This window comes from Anser brachyrhynchus (genome assembly GCF_964034855.1).
Source record: "Anser brachyrhynchus genome assembly, chromosome: 1".
Lineage (NCBI taxonomy): Eukaryota > Metazoa > Chordata > Aves > Anseriformes > Anatidae > Anser > Anser brachyrhynchus.
Genome location: NC_137694.1, coordinates 11,624,822 through 11,646,818, shown reverse-complemented (window position 1 = coordinate 11,646,818; position 21,997 = coordinate 11,624,822). Strand labels below are relative to the sequence as shown.

The following is a 21,997-nucleotide window of genomic DNA, read 5'->3' as shown; positions in this document are numbered from 1 at the left end:
TCTCCTGGCTAGATACTCTCATTTTATAGATTTTTGCTCCTGTGTGGACAGAATTTGCACCCCTGAGTAAACCTAGTTAGAGGTTTTGCTCATTGCACGTTCAGTATGTAAGCACCCTTGGGTCTTCGGCCTCAGATGATCATCCTATGTGCTTCTTCAGAATTTATGATTTGTTTTTAATGGACTGTACCAAGGCTAAGAAGCTTTCACAGTGCTCATCATCAATCTCACTATTCTATGATTTATAAGCCATTCCTATGCTTTTAAAATGTTATAGAAAGGGGCTGTATTTATGGCACTTTTTCTACAATGTTTTAGAAGTGGTTTCAGGACACGTAATGTACTTTATAGATTATACATTATAAGGAGGTTATATTATCTTCTCTGAGAGTCTTGCAACCTTCATTGACACTAATAAGATTTACATGTCCTAGTGGACTAAAAAATGGACTGCAAAGTCTTTAATTCAGTTTATTAGAATGAGTGGCTGACTCAGAGTTGAGAAGGATCATAACCTTTTGACATCAGTCATTTGCTCCTAGGGCCAACACAGAAAAACTCCTTGTAATCCCCAGGGAGAAGAATATTCTTTGAGTATTTCTTGAGTGGCCTCTTTGGCCATTTTGGCCCCAGTACTGCAGCTCTACAACACAACAGTTTCATTTGCTTAAGTGGTTCTTTAGACATTCTCAGTGACTGATGATTTTGCTGAATCAGGGCTTTAGGAAGTGTTTCATCTTCAAAGATAAAGCAGTGCAAAAGTAAGTACACCACAGGGTGATTTGTTTCCTTCTCTAAGACTGTGTCTATTGACAGTTCTCAAGGGAAGAAATGAGATTTTTTTCCTCTCTGATGATAAAAGGGGCCATATTTTGGTTTCTTCATCCCTCTGGATGTTTCCTGGGATTAGATGGGGGAAATCAGAAGACATAGTTAAAGAGAAAAGAAAAAAGGCTGATGGAAACCTAGGCAAAGGAAATCAAGACTACATATTGATATATCTTGTCACTGAACAAGTCCATGTAACAGTTGAGTCATCATAAAATGGACCTTATGGATATTATACTCGTGACTTCTGTACTTCAGAAAAGGTGTAAGTAGTGAAGATCTAACCTATTTCTTGAAATTGTAGGGGCAATAATTATTAATTAATCAGACATAAAAAATAAAACCCTAGCGACCTTGCCAATATAGAAGAACTCTAAGCGGTTTTTAAGGTTGATGCCTAATGCTTCATGCCCCTTATGTAACAGAGGGACACAATGTCAGTGCAAGTTGAGAAAAATCATGAACAAAATGACCTCACACAGCCCATTGAGCTGGATTTGTAGTTCTGCAGAAAGCAAAGCTGTCCTCTGTATACATTTCCTGATACAAAAGATTGTGAGGTTTTGGATGCCAGTTTCAAATTAAAGCCTATCACTCAAAAAATATTCATGGATTATCAAGGCCACATGTACACTATTGTAACAATAGTACCCCAACTGAGAACAACATAATAGCAATGCACTGAAGTCTGTGAGCTTTTGAGTGTTCCTTCAGCATGTTGTCCATCAAGGAGTCTTGCAAAGTAAGCACAAGCTATAAATGTTCTTTGCAATAAATCCTTTCTTTTCTCTTTTATCACCTGGAAGAATCCATATCCACAACAGATGTTGAAGAAACTTAGGAACTTGAATTACACAGAATCAGAACTGTGGTTCCTGAAATGAGAAGTTCAATGAGAGTTATGAAGAGGTATGATATCAAATGCAATTAATTTCTTATCATTTGATTCCATTGGAAGGCATACATTCCTAGACATCATCTAAAATACATGGGTAGGAGTGACATAACCAGTCTGATACCATTGCTATCCGAGAATATTTGTATATGCCACATACACAGTGCTTAAAATATTGTTATGGGCAAAGAGAAGACAATACCTTACACCTGAGGTCAAGATTTTATTGTTAATCTCATATAAAGATTTGACTATATAATCCAAATACAGAAAACAGTTAACGTTATTAGTCTAAATAAAGTTAAAAATTTCCAGGTAAAAATATATATCTCATCAACAGCACCAAAGTTAAAAGTTATAATAAAAAAAACCCTCCTGGTATCTAGTGCTTTTTCTCTGGTGCTACGTTTACCTCTTCACTGCTTGATCTGCTAGGTTTACCTCCCCATCTACTAATGTTGATGGATTTTGCCTGGGGTAAGAGTTGTGATAGAAAGTTGTCATCCTGACATGCTTGTTGGGAGGAGTATGATTTTCATGGGTACATTTTTATTTTTATTTATTTATTTATTTTTATTATGTCTACACCCTGATTTTTCTTCTTTGGTTTGCAATTCTTATGTTACATCTAACTTTACTATATGTGATGGGGTTTATACATGAGACACTTGTCTTTTCTCTTATCCCTAAAACTGTTTTTGCCCAGCTCCTAGGTTTGCAGTACCTTTGATGGTGATTTAATGATAGCCCTAGGGCCTCTGGTATCATCCTATGGCCAAACCTTTACAGCCACTTTTATCACTCTGTAGCTTTACTTCTTTATGCTTCATCATTAATCTAGGGTCATAAATCATTCTACACAGCATAATTACTTGCTATTCCTATTTATATAAAAACTTTTAGCAACAGGTATTACACCAGTTATATAAAGCTAAACAAAATGAAAACAGACAAGGGATGAGACACCTGGTCATTAGACAATTGTTAGAGATAAACAAGCTGAAACAAAGCACCAAGCTAGCTGAGACTAGTACAGACAAAACCTGACAAGCCCTCAGGACTGTTTTAAATTAATACAAAGCCTGTGGCTTGTTATCAGCAACAGCGACATTGTATTTACAGTTACATGGGGCTACAGAGGGCACAATGAGATGGAGAAGAGATTCCAAAGGATCCAGTTCTCCAGTTTTTTTTTTTTTTAACTATGTAATGATAGTAATGATAGTATCTTTGCATCTCTCAAATGTACAGTACTGAAGATAGGATAGTAGATGTACAGTAGTGAAGATTGGATTAGACTTTGGACATGAACAATTTTGAGAAATCTAAATTCTCAATGTATCAATAACTCAGGAAAATTAAAACGGCTAATAGCAGTTTAAAGTGCTGTTTTACCTTTTGTCATTCACATCTCAAAGACTGGATCTGATTTCTAGCAAGGATAGGTTTAAAACTAGGAATAGGGCTAGAATTTGGGAAAGTACAGACTAAGGATCCCAGGTTCCTACTGTGTCTTGGAGGTCCCTTGGAGCAGGGAAGAGGATTTGTGTCATTTTTATCAAAACTGTTTTTCTTAACACTTTGTTGGTTCCTTCTCATGCCGACCTTTACATTTTGAAATGAGGTAGGACCAAGACCAGAGTTTCTACTAGGGTTTTCGAAGGTACAGGCTCATGAACCCAAGTTCTACCTAGGGAAAAAAATGAAGTTAGGGGTGGGTCTTGGGGATATTGTTTTCTATTCAGTGTCTTTTCTATGAAAATTGCAAACTCACTGGGAGGATCTTCTGGATCCCCTTGTCTATTCCATGGAAGCCATGTTTTGTGATTCTATCTGGTCCCCAAAATTTCTTCTCTTATACATAACAACCATTTTCAACAAAAAGGGGAGGGTAATTTCTCTCTGTCATACCTCATAGCCTGCTAATAAGGTCAATTAGCACAGTTTTTGTTTGCTTGTTTGTTTTTTTTTTTTTTTTTGGGGGGTGTGGTTGTAGATTAAAACATCTTTCATCTAGGAAGAGCCTAGAAATGGGGGTGCCACTGTGTGAATAATCAGACTGCTAATCTGCTAAAATGCAAAAAACACATGGTAGGTAACAGTATTTCCTCTTCCTCCTCCCCTCAAAATACAGCTTGTTTATTGTAGCCCTCCTCCTATCTCACTTACTGGTCTGCCCTGGGTTCAGAGTTCAGGCACACATGGGCTGACAGCCACGCAAGGCATCAGTGCTAAGTGTTTTTCATGGCAGATCTGGCCCTGCTAACCACAAGTCGGTGCCTGAATTTAGATGCTCAGTGACTCCAAGGTAAATTTGGAGATACTTAATGGACTCAGGCACTTAGGGGATGAGCCAGCCTTGACCAGTGAGTGACGCAGCCCTGCTGGAATAAGCCATCCCCAGAGGACACCAGTGAACTGGAGTGCACCCCACTAAGAACTGTGACTCTCAAGCATGCCATGCATGCTCCCTTCCTCGGCCGCACCTCTTTTAGTTCACAAGCCTTCCCATAAAAATGAAAATAAAGACGAACGCTTTGTCAGCAGCACACAGAACTCCCTCTCTCTGCCCTTTCCCTGACTGCCTGAGCCACGAGCGCTCTGTCTGCGTTTCAAGGAAGAAAGAAAAAGCGGTGCTGGACGAGCAACAAACACCACGAAGGCCGGCCCGGGCCTTCTCGGCCTACTAGGCACCAGGGCTAGAGCGGCGGTGCTGTGGCTCCCCCTGGCGGCCCCCTTTAGAGCCGCTCACGGCTGAAGCAGGCCTCAGGCCCCGCGCTGCCTCCCCCCGGCCCCGGCCTCTCCCCTCTTGCTCAGCTGATATAATCGCTAATATCCATCTTTAACTCCCTTTTTTTGTTTGTTTGTTTTGTCTAAATTCGCCTATGAGCAGATGCAGGCATCCCGATGAGCTTGTCTAGACTGGGTGACACTCAGCGTTCCCCAAGTGTTGGTTGCCACCGCCTCTTTGGTGAAGTGCAAAGCAATATGGCACAGTGGTTGTCAGTAGCATAGATTATGCCCCTTAAAAGTGAGAATGAAGTGATTATTGGGGATTTAGCCACCTGCTTTTATTGGCCTGACCCTAGCATGTGGAGCAGGGTATGCGCTCCCAGCCACCAGTGCTCCCCAGCTATGCCACGTCGGGGAATGCTGGTTTCACTGGGAGACCCTTGGGCCCGTGGCTGGCTGGGCTTAAAATCAGCCTGTTGAAATCTGGGCCGGCTGGGTTTAAAATCAGCCTCAGGTAAAATAGACATAATCATGAATTTGCATGGGAGGCAGGGCAAGGTGGAACATGTCGTTGTTTCTTTTTCCCTCAGAGAACGCTATTGCTCTTTGGCAAAGCATACAAGGATTTGTGGGAAAGATCACATCTTATGTTTCTACTGCAGGGAGACTTGCAGTCCTGCCACCAGCGGGGCCCTGGGTTATGAGTGTAGGCGCTGCCTCGCCCACCATCCACAAACTTCAGATTCCAGGTTCTTCTCAGCATTTTTGCTATCCGATTTTTTGCATGATGGCATTTGAACAGCCGCTGGATTTCTCTGCAGAACAGGGCAGTCAAGTCGCTCACTGTGTGCCCTATGCTGTCCTCCAGCCCTTTCAGCACAGGAATTATAGTGACACTACCCACAGTCATTTTTCTTGGAGGGTCACAAAATATAGTGCTCATCTGTCATTTACTTGCCAGAAAGTCAAGAAATAAAATAAAAATAAAAAATAAAAAACAAAACAAAACAAACAAACGAAAAAAAAACACACAACAGTTCACACCAGTGTTATCTAAGTATTTTATTTCTACCAGTGGTCAGCCTACTGTGATGTAGCATACCTAATCTAATACAGTTTTACATGCATTAACTTTCAAGGTACAGTGTAAAGTCCATCTGAATTCTAAGGCATTTACTTGAAGAAAATGTTTCAGAGAGGTGTTTGTTTATGGATTTGTTTCTTAAAGATCTTGCACTTTACTATGCCATCAAGACATCCAGAAATTAATGTTGATGCCACCACAGTTCAAATTATTCATTTTAAATGAGATTTATCGCTGGAAATGAATCCAGACACTTATCACTGGAAATCCATTATTTTCAATACAAACCAGGAATTAATCAAGTGGGGCATTACAGATCAGGCAGTAATAGAAATCCAGCCAGTACAAATTGTGTTTTAGCCAACTTGTTGGTTCAGGACAGCTCTCTGCACAACGCTAGCTAGGGTTTTGTGTACGCAATTTTCAAAATCAAGGGGTCAGAGACAGTCCTTTAGTCTGGCAAGTGTTAGTCAAGGTGCTACTCCATGAACCAAGGCCTAATAATGCCTTCTGTTACTTTCGTCTTACTTAAACTCTCACTATTTTTTCACATTTTCCTAACTTACATATCTACATATAGTTCACATACAATTTTACCAATAGCAACATAAATTGATTTCCTCTATGCTCAACTGCTAAATATGTTCCTGGCAGAATGCAGTAAACTTTTCCACCATTAGCTGTTTAGTTGGGATTCAATTAAGACTACATGTCCCAGTCCCTGGTATCCACCTGGGGACTTCCATGACTTCACACCATCAAAATTACTCTCATTACTGTCAAGACTAAGCCACTGAATCAAAAGTGTTTGTTTTTCAAACAGCTGATTTCCAGATGGACAGTGATAGGAAGACTAGTCATGTTGGGAGTCTGTTCACACAAGAAGGTAGTAGTAACGGTTCTTAAGTCTTAAAATTCAGTGAGACACTTGGCTACAATTTCCAGTGTTGTCATTGCATGGTTTCACAGTGGGGCTTTACCTCCAGATTTGTGCTGTTTGTAGCATTTAGCACAAAGTTCCAAGCTGTGCTGGAAGACCTGCACAGACTGATAACCTTGATTAAGTCGAGTGCTTGAAGGATTCTGTTGTTCAGTGCCCAAGTTGCCTGTCCTAGTGTTTTTTATAATTAGATTAACCAGAGCATAACAAGATTATGATGAAAATGAGATCAAAATATATTTAATGAAAACTAAACTAAAAAAAAAAAAGTTAACTTATCAGATTTCAAAAGTAAGTGTTTCTGGAAGACCAAATTTTAAAATTCAGTTTCATATATTTAGAACTCCCATTTTGTTTACCATAGCTAACTGTTTTCTGTTGTTATAGTCACATTAAATCAGGTGGAGCTAGATGGGAGCAGTTCTTCATTAGCAAGTTCTCTGTATAGAGAATGGATTTCTTCACCAAACTCACAAGAATGTGTTTTTGCCTCAAGGACAGGGGGGTCACATATGCTCTGCACTGGTGGAGATGACTACTGCAATCACAGGGTACTAAAGAAGGTGTTCAGCAGTAGAATAATTAATAATCATAAAAAAAAGTCAAGTATTTAATTGTTAAGAATGTTTCACCTTGCCTTTGTAGCATATGCAAAAACTGACAGTTACTATAATATTTTTTTGTCCCTCAGGGATTCCAAAAACTTACCTACCATCTGCCTCCATCCTACTTTTGTGGGTTTTTTAATTGTTGTTGTTATTTGTTTTTTGTTGTTGTTGTTTTCTCTGAACTGGTTAGCAGCATTTATGAATTTTGTATATGTGCAGTTTTTATATGTGTGTCCCTCAGCTCTCCTATCAAAACAGTGTAATTAGACATTCAGATTTGCATTGCTCTTTGTCATATGACAGTAAAGTCTGTGTGTTTGCTTCTGTTAAACTTATGGAATGACATTTTTTATTGTCAATGTAACATGAAAACACAAGAGTAATGAATGGAAATTATCTAGTGATACTGCTTTTTTGGTGTTATAGGTTTTTTAAGGCTTTAGATATGTCAGTTATCTAATCTCTGTTCTGTATTATCCTTTTAACCCCCCTACAGGGAGGGGTTATAAGATACTGAGGTACCCCCAGTTTTCTGAGAAGTGCTGATTACCTTCATATCATGAGTAAAATAGGATTTCCCCTTTGATTCCAGTAGGATTTATCAGTGGCTAGCATCTCTGAAGAAGGCACATGTTTTTCGGCCTTCTTATGACATACAGAAAGTCTGTATTGTTTTGCAGTGCTCATGCTACACCCAAGGCTTCAATTGACAGCTAACAAAAACCTGAAGGATATTGTTTCTTCCCTACTGATTTTTATCTCTATCAGCAAGCAAGATGTACAGAAGAAAGGGTACAGACATGAAATCAGGCTACAAGTCAGGAAATGAATGGCTAAAAAAGCCCACAGTCTTTCAGATTTTCTTTGATTATTATGTCTGTGACCGCATCAAAAACAAACTTGACATTCTGGGTGTCTGTGGCACATGTCAAGTGAGAATATATCTCCTTGTCTTCTTTCCTTATGTTCAAGTCTAGGAATTGTTGCTTGATGTAATTTCCAGCATCTTCAAATGTATTTAGTCCTAGTGGAGATGACAGTAAGAGGCAAGAAGACACATAACAACTTTTACTCTTGTACTTCCTCACAGCTGCTAAGAAACATTTTTCTTTCTTTTTTTTTTTCTTTTTTTTTTCTTTTTTTTTTCTTTTTTTTTCTTCCTTTTTTTTAGGGGGGGGGAAAGGGGAGCAGAAGGTGGGGATTATTTTCAGGCATTAGATATGAAAGTTTGTATCTAAACTGCCCATTCAAATTCAAATTTCTATTCCTAACCAAAAGTCCTAATTTCTGAAGAGAAATGCTCACAAGTGGGTCAGACACTGTGAAACTGTTATGGCCCTTAGAAAGAGAGCAGAAAATGAGTGAAATGAGAGAAAAAAAAAAAAAAAAAAAGAGGGACCATAAATTCTGAGGGAATAGCTACATAATAGACAAAGTTGGTGGGAATTACAGAAATGAAGAGAAAGAAATGAAGAAAGAATAAGTGCAAAAATCAGATGCTTATATGTTCATTTATAATTTCTTTACACAGCTTCTCTGCCTTTTGATAGTAGTTTGTTAGAGCAACAGTGTTAGACTAAGCACTGGTACTGGCACTCAGAGTAGTCCAGAGAAGGATGGGACACCTGCCAGGCTGCTGCTTAGAGGTCCTTCTAGTTCCCATATGTCTCTGAATGTAAAGTCGCTTTGCTCCACGGAGTCTAGCACATAATACTTGATTATCCCAGTGAAGCTCTGAACAATTTTGGGTCCCTATCTTAATGTGTTCTCCAAAAAGGAGTGAATGAGCTGGTTGTCAGGAAGTACACAAAACTTATCTTTTAATAATGAAACTTCTTAACGTATGTTTCATTTCAGACACTCGCTATCAAAAATACATGTGGTTAGTCCTAAAATACAGATAGCTTTTGTTTTTAATCTGGTATATTCTGGCATATCTTCATATATTGGCTTGCATCATCTTGGAACTGCTGGCATTCTCCATTTCCAGTAGATACCACTATGACATATAAAAAGAGACGGACTTTCTTTATGGTAATAGTTTTCAAAATGGGAACAAAAAGACCGGGATTAAGTTATAGTGTATATGAGTGATAAGCCACTACTTCTACTGAAATGTGGGCTGGTTTTATCACACCAGACTTCATCCATCTGAAATTTCTAGTCTCAAATTCATCTACTTACAGTGGAGAGAAATAAGCATCTCCAGAGAGAGCCGTCCCCAACCTAGGAATCATAAGTAGGTGAGATGAATCAAATTCTGGCAATGTCTATCCCTTTCTATTCTTTTGAGAGAAAGGCTAGATGCTTAAACACGATGCTTGGCATTTAAATAGTTATATATATGTGACCTGAATAAAAATCTTGATCTTTAATGCATGGCCTACTCTAATCATTTGAATGTATTTTCTTCTGGGGAAAAAAAATAGAAACAACAAACAAACAAACAAATAAATAAACGCCTTACCATTGTACTCAGGAAAGCAGATATTCAGATGAACTTTTGTTATTTTCTCTTTAAAGAGGTCTTTTTTGTTTAGAAACAGCACAATGGAAGTGGTTGCAAAGCACTTGTGGTTGCAGATGCTGTTGAACAGCTGAAGGCTTTCATGCATTCTGTTCTATTTTGATGCAAAAGGTGAACATAAGAGACTGACAAATCTCATCCCCCATATGTCATTTTTACTGTAATATTATCTACTGCCAGGAACCCATAGAGCATAATAACCTTTAAATGGTTATCAGGGAACAGGGATAGTTCTGATATGCCATAAGAGAGTACATTCAGCCATAGCAGCAAAAAGTATTGTTTGTTTCTTCTGACTCACCACTTCTTTGTCTTCCACCAGAACCATGTCATAGGCACTGAGCGCAGCACAGAATATGATGCAAGTAACTCCCTCAAAGCAATGAATCCACTTTTTTCTCTCTGATCGCTGTCCACCCACATCAAACATCCTTTGCAGAAAAAAATAAGTACAATGTAAAGTACTAACTAATAAGGATGTAGTCATGCTGTTAATGTGCAGAGTGCAACTAGAGAGGAATGACAATCAAACATCCAGCTTTTCCAATTATTGGTCTATTTCCTTGATCCATCAGGTCAAGGAGAACTATATATTACTTAAAGCTTTATAGTGAACATAGAATGAAATGTAAAGGCTTAAATATCTGCATAAAGGAGATATTTTCAGTATTTTCAGGTGGCACTCCCTTTTGAGCAAGCTCTTAACAAGACCTGAGGGCCAGACTTAGTCCTGCAGGTGATTTTTTGGAAGACAGAATTCGTACATGAAACATTGACAAAATCCCTGCACAACCATAATTATGTGTTACTTTATAGTATTGCTTGTGGTGAAATGATGCATTCATCAATAAGGCATATGTTTGGAAGCCAGTCCAATTTGATCTATTCTTTTTGATCCACCACTTGTGTTTGACTGGCTGGTGTAGTATTTAGTATATATTCCTTGTAGTATTTAGTCATCTATTGATTGTTGTTTGATCATTTAACTAGCTATATAACTAGCAACTTGTGTTTGTGTGTGTGTGGGGGTCTTTGCCCTGTCTGTCTCATTTAGTTGCTGTTTGAGCAGTAATTCCTGGGGGACATAAATCTGTTCATTTGTAGAGAGGAAAATGCAGGGCTGTCATTCTCTACATTATTTTCTTTCAGCTTGTGGCAGAAATTACTGCCTGTAGGTAGAGACATATGAACTTTTTATGGACTTTTTATAAGGGGTCCAAAGCCAATTAAGCATAACTAATTTGGACCTTCAATATAATACAGTTTAGTGCCTACCACAGATGGACCTTCTGTCAAAATTACCATTGTTCTTAGGACTAGGTTTTAAAATTCCCACTTATACTTACAGTTTTACAACAATAACAGATAGGTCTTTGTCTTCCCTATTTTTTTGACATAAAATGTACAAAATAAACATTTTTCAAGTGCATTAGGAAGGAGAAAGAACATGTTAGAAGTCAATTGTTTCTATTTCCTTGTGTGCATGACTTTTCCCTGTGCTGCATGTTGTTGAACTTAAACTCTAAAACCTAATCCTTGCTTGCACTCTCCCTTCCTTTAAGAAAATGAGTTTGGTCTTACACTGTGGATGTATCTCTTGCAGCATCTGAAAATTAAAGACATTTTTTTTTTATCAATGAAAATATTAGGATTCAATATGAGAAAATCAAGTCAGTAGTAAACTGGGCAAGATTTATTACTGAAACATAATTATTGCAATATATAGATCCTCTTTTCTTCATCATCAGCAATGAAGTTGATTGAAACAGTTTATTGTTTAACATTTTTCATCCTGCTTAGAAGAAATGAAACCGTTCCCAAAGCTAGCGATGAACTAATTCGTTTGCTGAGGCACAATTAGAGAAAATGATATTTTTACATTTCATCTCTTTGTCTGATCCTTGGGTGTCTATAAATATGAACTATTAGGAAACCAAGAAGCTGTTGTGAAACAGAATTTTCTTAACAGTAATGGCACTCTTCCAAGCATATCTTCCCTGAGTTCAGCAGGCTTACTGAAGAGCGAGGTCAGTATGAATAAAGCATTTTGACTTTTGGCTGTGGTTAGTGCCCAAAAGTCACCTGACACTATGTGTCTTCCTTGATTTGCAGTGTATACCTCCAAAATCAGAGACATGGGAAAAAAAAGCTTCAGAATGTAGTCTGTATTTCAGTTTCACAAACACACATAATCATACGAATCTATATTAATCTTCTGCACACTTTTAACATATGGCCCTGTGAATATTTGTGAGAAGGAAGTTAAAATAGGACAAGATCAAGGCCAGCAATGCTTATGGGCAGTTTTTGTTGTACTAAGCTTATCTCTCTTGGCTCTTCTTCTCTTGTCAGCCCAGAACTTAACATCTGTGTATGCAAAGTTGAAGTCATGCTGTGATCAGTGTATTTCTGATATTATCTTTTTCTTCTGCAAAGACATGCAAAGTTAGTCTTGAAAACTGTATTTTCCCAGCACTACTCTTGGAAAATCTAGACACGAGTAGGGGGCTAGTTTTGTATTCATTTGTCCTAATGATACATACAGTGAGACCTGAAGGCTGAAATGAAGTTTGCCTGATTTCAGTGAGACCCTTCCTAGCTCTTCAGTGCAGGAGACGATCTATGGAGACCAGACCTCTTTTTTTAAAAAATATATTCCAGCATGTTCTCATCTTTAGAAGTCAAAATCAATTGGTGAAATAAACTGAAGAGCTCAAGAAAGCTAGTTTGTGTCAAAACAGCTAAGTCATGACTAAGAAGATAGCAAATAACAAGACATGTTGCCTGTGGAACTGCAATGAATTTCCCTGAAGCAGTACTGGAATATTCAGACTTTTACTTCACAGATACAAAATGTTTTTTTTTTTTTTCCTCATTCAGTTCAGAAGAGGGAGAAGTGTTTAGTGAATGAAGCATCTGTTCATGATTTCTTTTTATCTGCATTTGGTTTGCGACCCCAAGCCTCACTTAAGCACATCAAACAAAACTCACTCTGAATGTGGAAGCGTTCCTCTCTTTATAGATGTTTCTATGGCACTTATCAAACTAAATGCAGAGTCATCAGGATCCCCCAGCTGTTCTGCATTGCTCTGGCAATGCAAAGTAGCTGTAACTGGCTGGTTAAGATGGATTTATTGCTGCTTTGCATCCCTATAACAGCTCAAAACTCTCAGACTGTTTGGTAGTGACTTTACCTCAGATTATTTAAATGCCTAAAACCACTAATGAATTTACTCACATAACACTACTGTGATGCATAACAGAGAGGCTAAACACACTCTTTTTTGTGTGTGTGTCTTTTCAATGTTATTAGGATCCTTTCTCCTGTTTACAGACACTCAGATAGTTTCATTCAGACCTACACACAATTCTATTATTGTAATATTACAACTGGTTGCATTCATATCTGAGAGGGTTTGCACTGTGATAATTTTCTTCTCCATCCTGACTTAGTTTTTATATCTTTCATAAAGTATGGTTGTAACTGTAAAGGTGCTCAAGTTTCCAGAGTACAAAGCTATGTAAAATATGTTAATCAGAGAAAAAGAACAGTATGTGTATGGCATTGCACTATAGCATTTGTGGATACGTGCTGAGTTAGGAAAAGGTTCCTCACTGAGAGGGTGGTCAGACACTGGAACAGGGAAGGGGTAATGGCACCAAGCCTGACGGAGTTCAAGACGTGTTTGGACAGTGCCATCAGACATAGGGTTTGACTTTTGGATGGTTCTGTGTTTGAGTTGAACTCGATGATCCTTGTAGGTCCCTTCCAACTGGAAATATTCTATGATTCTATTACTCTAATTTTCAGGAGTGATCAGGATATTTGTAGGTGATAATTTCTTTGCTGGGCATCTACTTCAGAATTGTATTTGTATATATAATCTCAGTTGCATCAAAGCATCTGTGTGGTAGGGTAAATAGTTTGGGAGATGTTTATTTGCCACATGAGAAAAAAGTATGGCCTCTGAAAAATGTATATATTGTAATCCTAATGCTTCCTAAATCTATCTCTGTTTGTTTTTTTGTTTTTTTTTTTTTTGGCCAGACTATATTCCTCAATATGCACTGCAGCCTTAAATTAAGAATTAAATGGAATTCATGGAATTCAATCAATAGAGAAAAATGGTGTTATAGAACACTGAAATGATCATAATTAATTCAAATACATTTTAATGCAGAATTACGTTTTCAGTTTGTTCACCAAGCATAACCAAATTTTGAGTATATGAAAGCGTCAATTATTTTCAGTCAAATTTCTTAGAGACATTATTTTCAAGACTTTTTTTCTGAACATTTTGCTTTTCATCTTAAATGAGCATGAAGGCATGCATGTTAATACTATAATTTCCCATGGGACACATTTTTTTTTTCAACAGTAACAAATTCCAGTGTTAACAGCGGTTACTTCTGTTCCCAAAGGAAGAGAGTGAAAAGTTGAGAGTGCATACAAATTAGTAGTCATCAAATGTTTTGCATGCTGTTAAGGACATTTAGGTAGGCAAATTTCAGAAATGTCACAAACAATTATTCAAATGGCAGTATACAAATAGTGCTTTTTAGACACTTACATATGTAAAACATCCTTTTAGAACGTGATATTCTGAGATCTCTTAATAACAGTCCATTATATACTTACAGTTGGAGCACTGATACTAAAATGTCTTGCTTTTTTTGGCTCTTACGAATTATTAAATAAGAGTGGATTCAAGAATATCACAATGGGATTAGCAATATTATTATAGATCAATGCCTTTGAAAAGAAAATACTTAAAAAAGCTGAAACTACACAAACACATCTTTCTTACCTGAAGTTCAAATCCTTGAAGGAAAACTGAGTCTCGATAATCCCAGTTGTTTTCACTCGGGAGTGCAAAACATCTTGCTCACTGGGTACATAGTCAGGCATTGCTAACCTATCCAAATCATTCAGGTAACTACAGAGAATAAAAAGAAATGCTGACTGATGAATTCAAAAGGTGAGCTGAACATGATGTAGTCACTAATCCATTTCTATTGAGCCACTTTCAGATATTCTCTGTAAATTGCACACTTAAAATTGGGTTTTATATAATCTAGATCCAAAATCTAGATCATTTCCTTCCTTCCTTCCTTCCTTCCTTCCTTCCTTCCTTCCTTCCTTCCTTCCTTCCTTCCTTCCTTCCTTCCTTCCTTCCTTCCTTCCTTCCTTCCTTCCTTCCTTCCTTCCCTCCCGCCCATTTTTCTTGTATATGGAAATGTAATTAATTTTGTTATATATTGTAAACATCTTTCTTGGAATTGAGTTCAGGAAAATCCATATTTTCCTCATGGAGGTTAAGAAACCACTATATCAGTAACTGCTTTTGTCCATTTGACTTCAGTAAATGGAAATTATCACCACAAGGGAAGAACCCCTGCATCTTCAAAGCAGATTGACTAGAAATTATTGCAGCATATCAGACTATTCTGTTGTAAAGATATCTTGCTTTCCAAGTGAAAGAGAGGGCATGAGATTTTGGAGGATTTCACATTCAAGGCTGTTTTCCATTCAAATTTATAAGTTTACAAGAGGATGGTACATGATATTTAAAAAAATACATATTTTGTAATCAAAACCAGAAGCTTAAACCTAGCTGAGGACCCACTAAGTTATTATTCTCACAACCCTGAAAAAGAGTGGGTTACCTGGTTTTGTGCCCAGCATACAGAGACAAAATCTGCATGAAAAGAGAATCTGAACCAGATCTTTGAAGATGGTTCTTGGCCTACCACCAGCCTTTCTCCTTTCTCTTACAGGGGCAAGAAGCTTTCTAGAAATGACAGAGCAGAACGCTATGAACCCTGGCTGATCTAGGAAGCAATGTAAATTGATTCTGATTTGAGAAAGGGAAAAGAAGAGGTGATGTGTGAGCAGCTTCCTGTTGTTTAACCACTGATATTCAAATAATAAACTAAATTAAAGGCAAGAAACCACATACAATAGTTGAAGCACTTTCCATCCTTTTTGGTGTCTTAGTCGGTACCTTTTTATTTTGTAATATATCTCTTGTCTCTGACACAGAAAACACAGACTCCAATGCTCCAATGTTTATTAGGCTTCTTTTTTTTTTTTTTTTTTTTTTTTTTTTCCTTCTCCAACACAAACTTCCCAGCATGAAGTTTTGCAGTTCGGTTTAATCAGGAAACTATCAAAACAGACCTCACAGCTCATCATCCTTGTCAGCAATATTTAAAATATCTGTAACTAAAAAACCAAGCAACCAACCAAAAAACACCTAAAACACCTAAACCTATATAAAATTCTGGTGGTACATGGTCACAAAGACCTACATTCAATTCAACTGATCCAAGTGTAATTGCATAAAAATTAGACCAAGTTAATTATCTAGCTAATGGATCAAGAGAGACATCTTCAGATTCTTCCCACGGCTGTAGACAGCTCCAGTGGGACACTCTGGGACAGCTCTCCACTGGCAAGAGAGGGAACACAAACTACTAGATTAGTCTGAATGCCTGACCTTTTCTTGTTTTAAATTAGGTGACATGAATCCTACCCTGAGAGGCAAATGCCTGAGAAAGCAAAAACCACCATGTAGTTTTTCAATGACATTTAAGGTCATGATTTGTGGTCTTGATTTTACCCCCATCATTCCTTCTTAAAACAAGATCAATTCTGTATAAGTCTAAGGAAGAATCTCCAGCCAAATTTGATATAAAGTTGGTTTTCTGTTATTCAGAAGCTCTCTCTCTCTCTCTCCCCCTCTTTCCAATTTACACACACAGAGAAAACACAGTGATCAGACTTCATCAACATAAATTAATAATGAAAAGACTCAGAGAAGATAACCTCAGAAAGTCAGAGTTTACACAGTACTAATCAATATTCTGTGTAGATACTGATTTACAAGGGCTGAGAAACAGGCTTTTGGTTTTAAAAAAAATAAAATGTAGTGTTAGATGGTTGATTAAACTGATCATTAGGAGCCTAGCATCAAGGACTCAACTTAAGTTGATTTTAATGGTCCAGAGGCAAAGGCTGGATTTTCAAAAACATATCTAAAGGTTTTAGGTACCCTTAGGTACCTGAAAATGAAGATAAAGGAGTTGAAGAATTTTCAGAAGTGTCCAAGCAGAGGCAAAGCATATCACTTTGTTGTTTTTTAAAGTAGCTCAGGCAATAAATAATTGCTGGCACCTTTACAGTATATACTGGCTCCCTTGAAGCTCATATCTCTCACAGGTTAAAACATAACACAGTCATCGCACTGTTAGGGAATTTCCTTAGACTGTCTTAACTTATTTTTAGGCAACAAAACCTAACCTACCAGACACAGTGCACACACTACTAGAATGGTAAACAGGGAATAAGTTTCCTTTTCTGTATTTGTTTGTTTGTTTCTTTATTATTAATTATTTCAAGAATTGATTTTACTGACTTGGTATGGACTTTTAATGCTGGCAATTACAGTGCGACCTATCAGAAGAATATGAAAAGAAATTGAAGATTGCTCTGTACTTCCATCAGTTATTCCAATCAAAATACAAGGCTGCTATAAAATGTTGCCAAATAAGGCACGAATCACAGACAATATTTTCTATGTTTAGGTATCTTGCTGAAAGTGTCTGAAGATATGATGAGCTGAAAAAAATAATAATCATGGTAAGTCCCTTCTACTATCTAAAATTGGTGAGTTAGTAATAAGTTCAATTTGCCTAGCTCCTGGCCTATGATCACACCTTTATCTGCTGGATGGAAGTGGCACCGTACACCGTGTGCAGTTTCCCTGTGCATGTACACTTAACCAGTAGGAGGAGCTGCAGCAGCAGCAAAGGCTCAAACTGCAGATCTTGGAAGAGGGCGATCTTCCAAGGTAAATGGACATGAGCTGGAAAAACCCTCTTCCCCAGGTCCAGGACTTGTGCACTCCAGGAAAACTCAGACCCAGATGACACCTCACTTCTGGGTCTTGTATGTCCTTAGGGAGAAAATGGCAGAACAGAACTACTTAGGGCCTGTGGTGGTCTGCAAGAACATCTGCAGAAGCTATGAAAACAGAGACTGCTGAAAAATCTAGGCTAACTGACTACATCTAAAGTGTGATCATCTGACTACATAAGGGGTTACTGACTCCATCCACATCATGATCCTGACCCTTTGTGAAGTCAGAGTTGAGCAGCACTAGTCTCCTCTTATGTCTGCCACCTCCCGGGCCACAGAAAGAGAACTGGGGCCATCAGGCTGGAGAGCATCTGCAGTACCACTGACTAAGATGGATGCTGAGATGGTAACGGCCTAGGGAACACGAATGCATGCAGCCTGGTAAGTTTAGAGGAAACTTTTTATAGTTTTCACTGGAAACTCTGTTTTAGCAGCTTGAAATCTATACATTCAAAGGACAACTTTAGGTAAAATCTAGTGGTTTCAATTCACTTTCCCCCTCATTTTGCCAATCTTAGAATTACCTAGAAACAATAGCCTTTTTTTTTTTTTTTTAGTTGTTATTTGGTTTTTGTTTGATTTCCTTGGTTAAATGTTTCTAATATATTATTAACAGATTAATAAAAGGTCTTGTCCTTTTTCAGGTTGATGAGCAGTTTTCATAGATTGCTCTACATGTGAGGGAGAGTTCTTGTTACAAGGCTTCCTATGCTGTCTGTTACTAGCTAAATGTTCTACACCCTCAGTTTATATCACTTACTAGGCTGCTGAATCATTGAGCTGGTACTCTGATGCTCTTGCAAAACATGCCTGGATCCCACCGTCATTCCACAGTTGTTTGATGAGTTCCACCAGTTCAGAAGTCATGTCACCATCCTCCAGATTTGTTGCCATGGCACAGAGTTTCTTTTCATCTTCCTAAAGAGAAATTTCAGTAAATGCTATGCAGACACACTGTACCCCAGCTTGAAGATGTACTTGGTTTACAGTGAATTCCAATGGCAGAGAAGTTTCTCATTTTCACAATATTTTCCATGTAGATGTACTCACCTCTGCATGTAAGCATCCTTTTACATTCTCACTTTAAGTTAGTCTTAAATTATCACATGGACATTTTTCTGTTTGTTATTGTTTTCTCTTGTTCATACAAGGGCTCATTCAGTTTCATCTTACCATAGGTATTCACACAAATTCCAACTCTGAACTTGTATTGTAAGAGAGAGAATAGCAAATTATTAAAAACTAAATTAACAAGAATAAACATATTATGACTAAATTAATGTAGAAATACGTAGCTAAATAAGACTTTGAATATTTTGGAAGAAGAATTTTCTAGCTCTAGAGCACAGTGAGCAAAGTGAATATAAGCAGTGAATGTATTTCCTGTCTATTTTTTTTTCTTTTTTTTTTTTTCTTCTTTCCCCTAGGGAAGAAGAAACATGTAATTTAAACAAATCCCAAATATTTTGTAAATATTATTTTCTAATTTATTCATTTTTGCAAAAGACTTCAAGTAATTTATTACCTTAAAAATATTTCTTTTCAGTGGTTAATGGCTTAGGAATGCACTGTAAATAAAGCGCATGTTTAAAATAGGGTCATTTGATACACTGTCACAGCAGTGGGTAATTATAGAGTATAACTCCTTCCTAGCCATATAAGTAGACTTGCAGTCAATAGTTGCAAAAGTAGAAATTAATTCTAACAGACCCTGTTTTGGCAGGGAATATGTTTTATTCAAAAGTATCTTCAAAGACATCTTCACAATATTTTGTAACAAATTATTTTAGAAATGTTGTATATCTTTATGTTTGATTAGAAATTGCAGTTTCTGGAAACTTTGTGCAAGTCAGAGACTGATCAAAAGTAAAACACTGCAAGTTTTCTAAAATATTTGTGGAATTAAGTTAGAGTGGAGAGAAAAATGGGGGAAAATAGAGTCTTACATTTGTTTAAAGGAGAACAGAGAGCAGTGCAATTGTCTTTGTACATTAAAACCAACCAACCAACAAAAAGACAGTATATGTACGTCACTGCTGTGTTCAGCAGACCTGACTCACAATTTCTCGTGTATGCCCATCATTAGACTCCAGGGCACACATTTGTTCAGCTTCAAGATAAAGGTTGGAAAGTACTCTCCTTGACGATATCACATATCATTTGATGATTATAACTGTTCTTCTACAGCACTGTATTCATTGGTTAAGTAGTGTATAATGAGAAGCCTTAAGCTCAGAGCCTCCCAGTAAATGTTTGTTGGTAATTATGGGCTATTATGCAAAAGGTAGCAACTGTAGATACTGTTCCTTACGTAAAAATGGAAGATAGCAGAGTTTATCATAGCTCTGCTTTAGATAAAGTTTTGTTTGTCTCTGATATTTAGATATTATGATTTTCATGCTAAAAACAGATTGCAATGGCACTTTAGGGAAAACAAAACAAAACAAAAACAGAAACAATGAAACCTCTCTCCTCAGATCAGGTGCTGTTCAAAACTGCATGCTTAGGCACTTTTAGAATCACTGAGTGGTACTTATAGGCAATCATGGAACATGGATAAACTCCCTGCTTTCAAGGACCAAGATAAGCCCAGTCAATGCCTAATTGACTTTAGGCAGCTAATTCTGGACCAGAACTCAGCAAAAGCAAAGTCTAGCTGAAGTCAAGCTTCATATCAAAACAACTCAAACCTATGTATGGCTCATGATTTTACAGAAAATGTAAACTAACTTTGTTTTTGGAAGAAGAGGAAATTTGCTAAAGCAAATACAATTGAAATTAGATGATTCTTTAAAACTCACATCCAGGTTGCTCTTCTGTGATCAGGGTGGGGAAAGAAGGTAGGCACTGCAAATATTTTATATTCCTAGAGGCCTATTATTCCAATGTCAATGAAAGTAAGTGTGGTCTTCCTGTGCTATCTGTGGTAAAATTAACATACCTGCAGTTTTCTGCATTTGATTGTATATGATGCTAAGAAATAAAGTGCTACTTAACAGAAGATTTCAGTTCCTGGTTCCCCAAGCTGTGAAATTACTTGAACAAAATTTCTATGAAACTGGCATAGATTTTTGGAAGAAGTTTTATAACCTGGTTGCTGTGTTCCTTTTTTTTTTTTTTTTAATTTTGTTAAAGTAAATGCATGCAAAGGAGAAAAGAAAAATATATCACTTTTTCATGTTAGTAATCCACACATGGATATTTGTCAAACTAGCAACTCTGATTTTTTTTTCTTATGGGCTTCCAATCATGCTGTAGTTTTCTTGTTGAAAATTTGATCTTCATATTAGTTTAATTTTCAACAGCAATCTTCATACTGCTGCTTACAATGTGGATTACAGCAGTCGTCCTTTAGGAGTAGTCAATACTTGGTATATGTTTATTTCTGAGAAGCTGTTTCATGGTCAACTCCTGAAACAATGGCCTCTCCATGCAAGAACAGGAAATTCCATGGAATCCTCAGCTTGGACACTGGATAAGAAGTTTTATAGGTTAATAATAAGTAGCTAATATTAATCTCTGTAACTATTTATTTGTTCTGAGTAAAAAAAAAAAAAAAATCTTGGTAAAAAGAGGTTGAAGTAAGGCCTGGATGACTCTACGGACTCTCTAAGGATCAAGCACTTATCTCATATGAAACCAAAGAAGTTCTCTTTCTTTTCAGTCACTTATGTCTTTGATATCATTTTAGACACAGTGGTTTGGAACAGCCAGCGTGGATTTACCAAAGGCAAATTTCACACAACTATCTTGATTGCCTTCTACAGTGAGATTTAGTTTGTGAAGAAGAGGGAAAGTAGAGGATGGTATGTATCTTGGCTTTAGCAAGGCCTTTGACATCTTTGCCCGTAATACTTTTATAACCACATTGAACTGAATAAGTGGGCAATAACATTGGTGGAAAATTCGTTAGATCTTAGGGCTCAAAGGATGGTTATCAGCAGTACTGAGTCCAACTTGTAGCAATACAATAGTGGCATGCCTCAGGAGCTGATACTTGGGCCCTTTCTTTGTTTAGGACCTGGATGGTGGGTTGGAATGCACTCTCAGAAATTTTGTGGAAAATACAAAATTGGAGGTAGTGGACACACAGGAGAGGGAAGCAGGCAGACAGGAAATATGAACACAGAGGAACCTTGTGAAATTCAGAGAAGCATTTCAAACACTGGAGCAGGGGCCCAGAGAGTCTGTCATGTGAAGAAATCCTCATCCTTTGAGATATTAAAACTTGACTGGAACAACCCTGAATAACAATTTATTTGGTCCTGATTTTATCAGGAGGATGGAGCAGAGTGACCTCAGGAGATCCCTTCCAAACTGTATTTTTCAATGATTTTATGATGCCTGTGGCTAAATAAATTAAGTTGCTATGCTTGTATTCCCTACTTTTGTATTTTGTGAATATATCCCTATGGAAGAATGATGAGTGAATATATATAAACTTAGAAAGTTTGGTAAAGC

General features: G+C 37.4%; 1 protein-coding gene across 1 annotated transcript in view; it reads right to left on the bottom strand.

The window, feature by feature from the left end:
- Positions 1-2,684: 2,684 nt before the first annotated feature.
- Positions 2,685-21,997, bottom strand: part of GNAT3 (G protein subunit alpha transducin 3) — a 33,561-nt gene continuing 14,248 nt past the window's right edge. The window contains exons 4-8 of the mRNA XM_080577231.1: positions 18,297-18,454; positions 14,424-14,552; positions 9,917-10,046; positions 9,556-9,709; positions 2,685-8,112 (exon numbers count right to left, since the gene is read on the bottom strand). Of these exons, the coding sequence (XP_080433357.1) occupies positions 7,922-8,112; positions 9,556-9,709; positions 9,917-10,046; positions 14,424-14,552; positions 18,297-18,454 (762 nt within the window). The 3' untranslated portion in view covers positions 2,685-7,921. The remainder of the gene's footprint in view (positions 8,113-9,555; positions 9,710-9,916; positions 10,047-14,423; positions 14,553-18,296; positions 18,455-21,997) is intronic.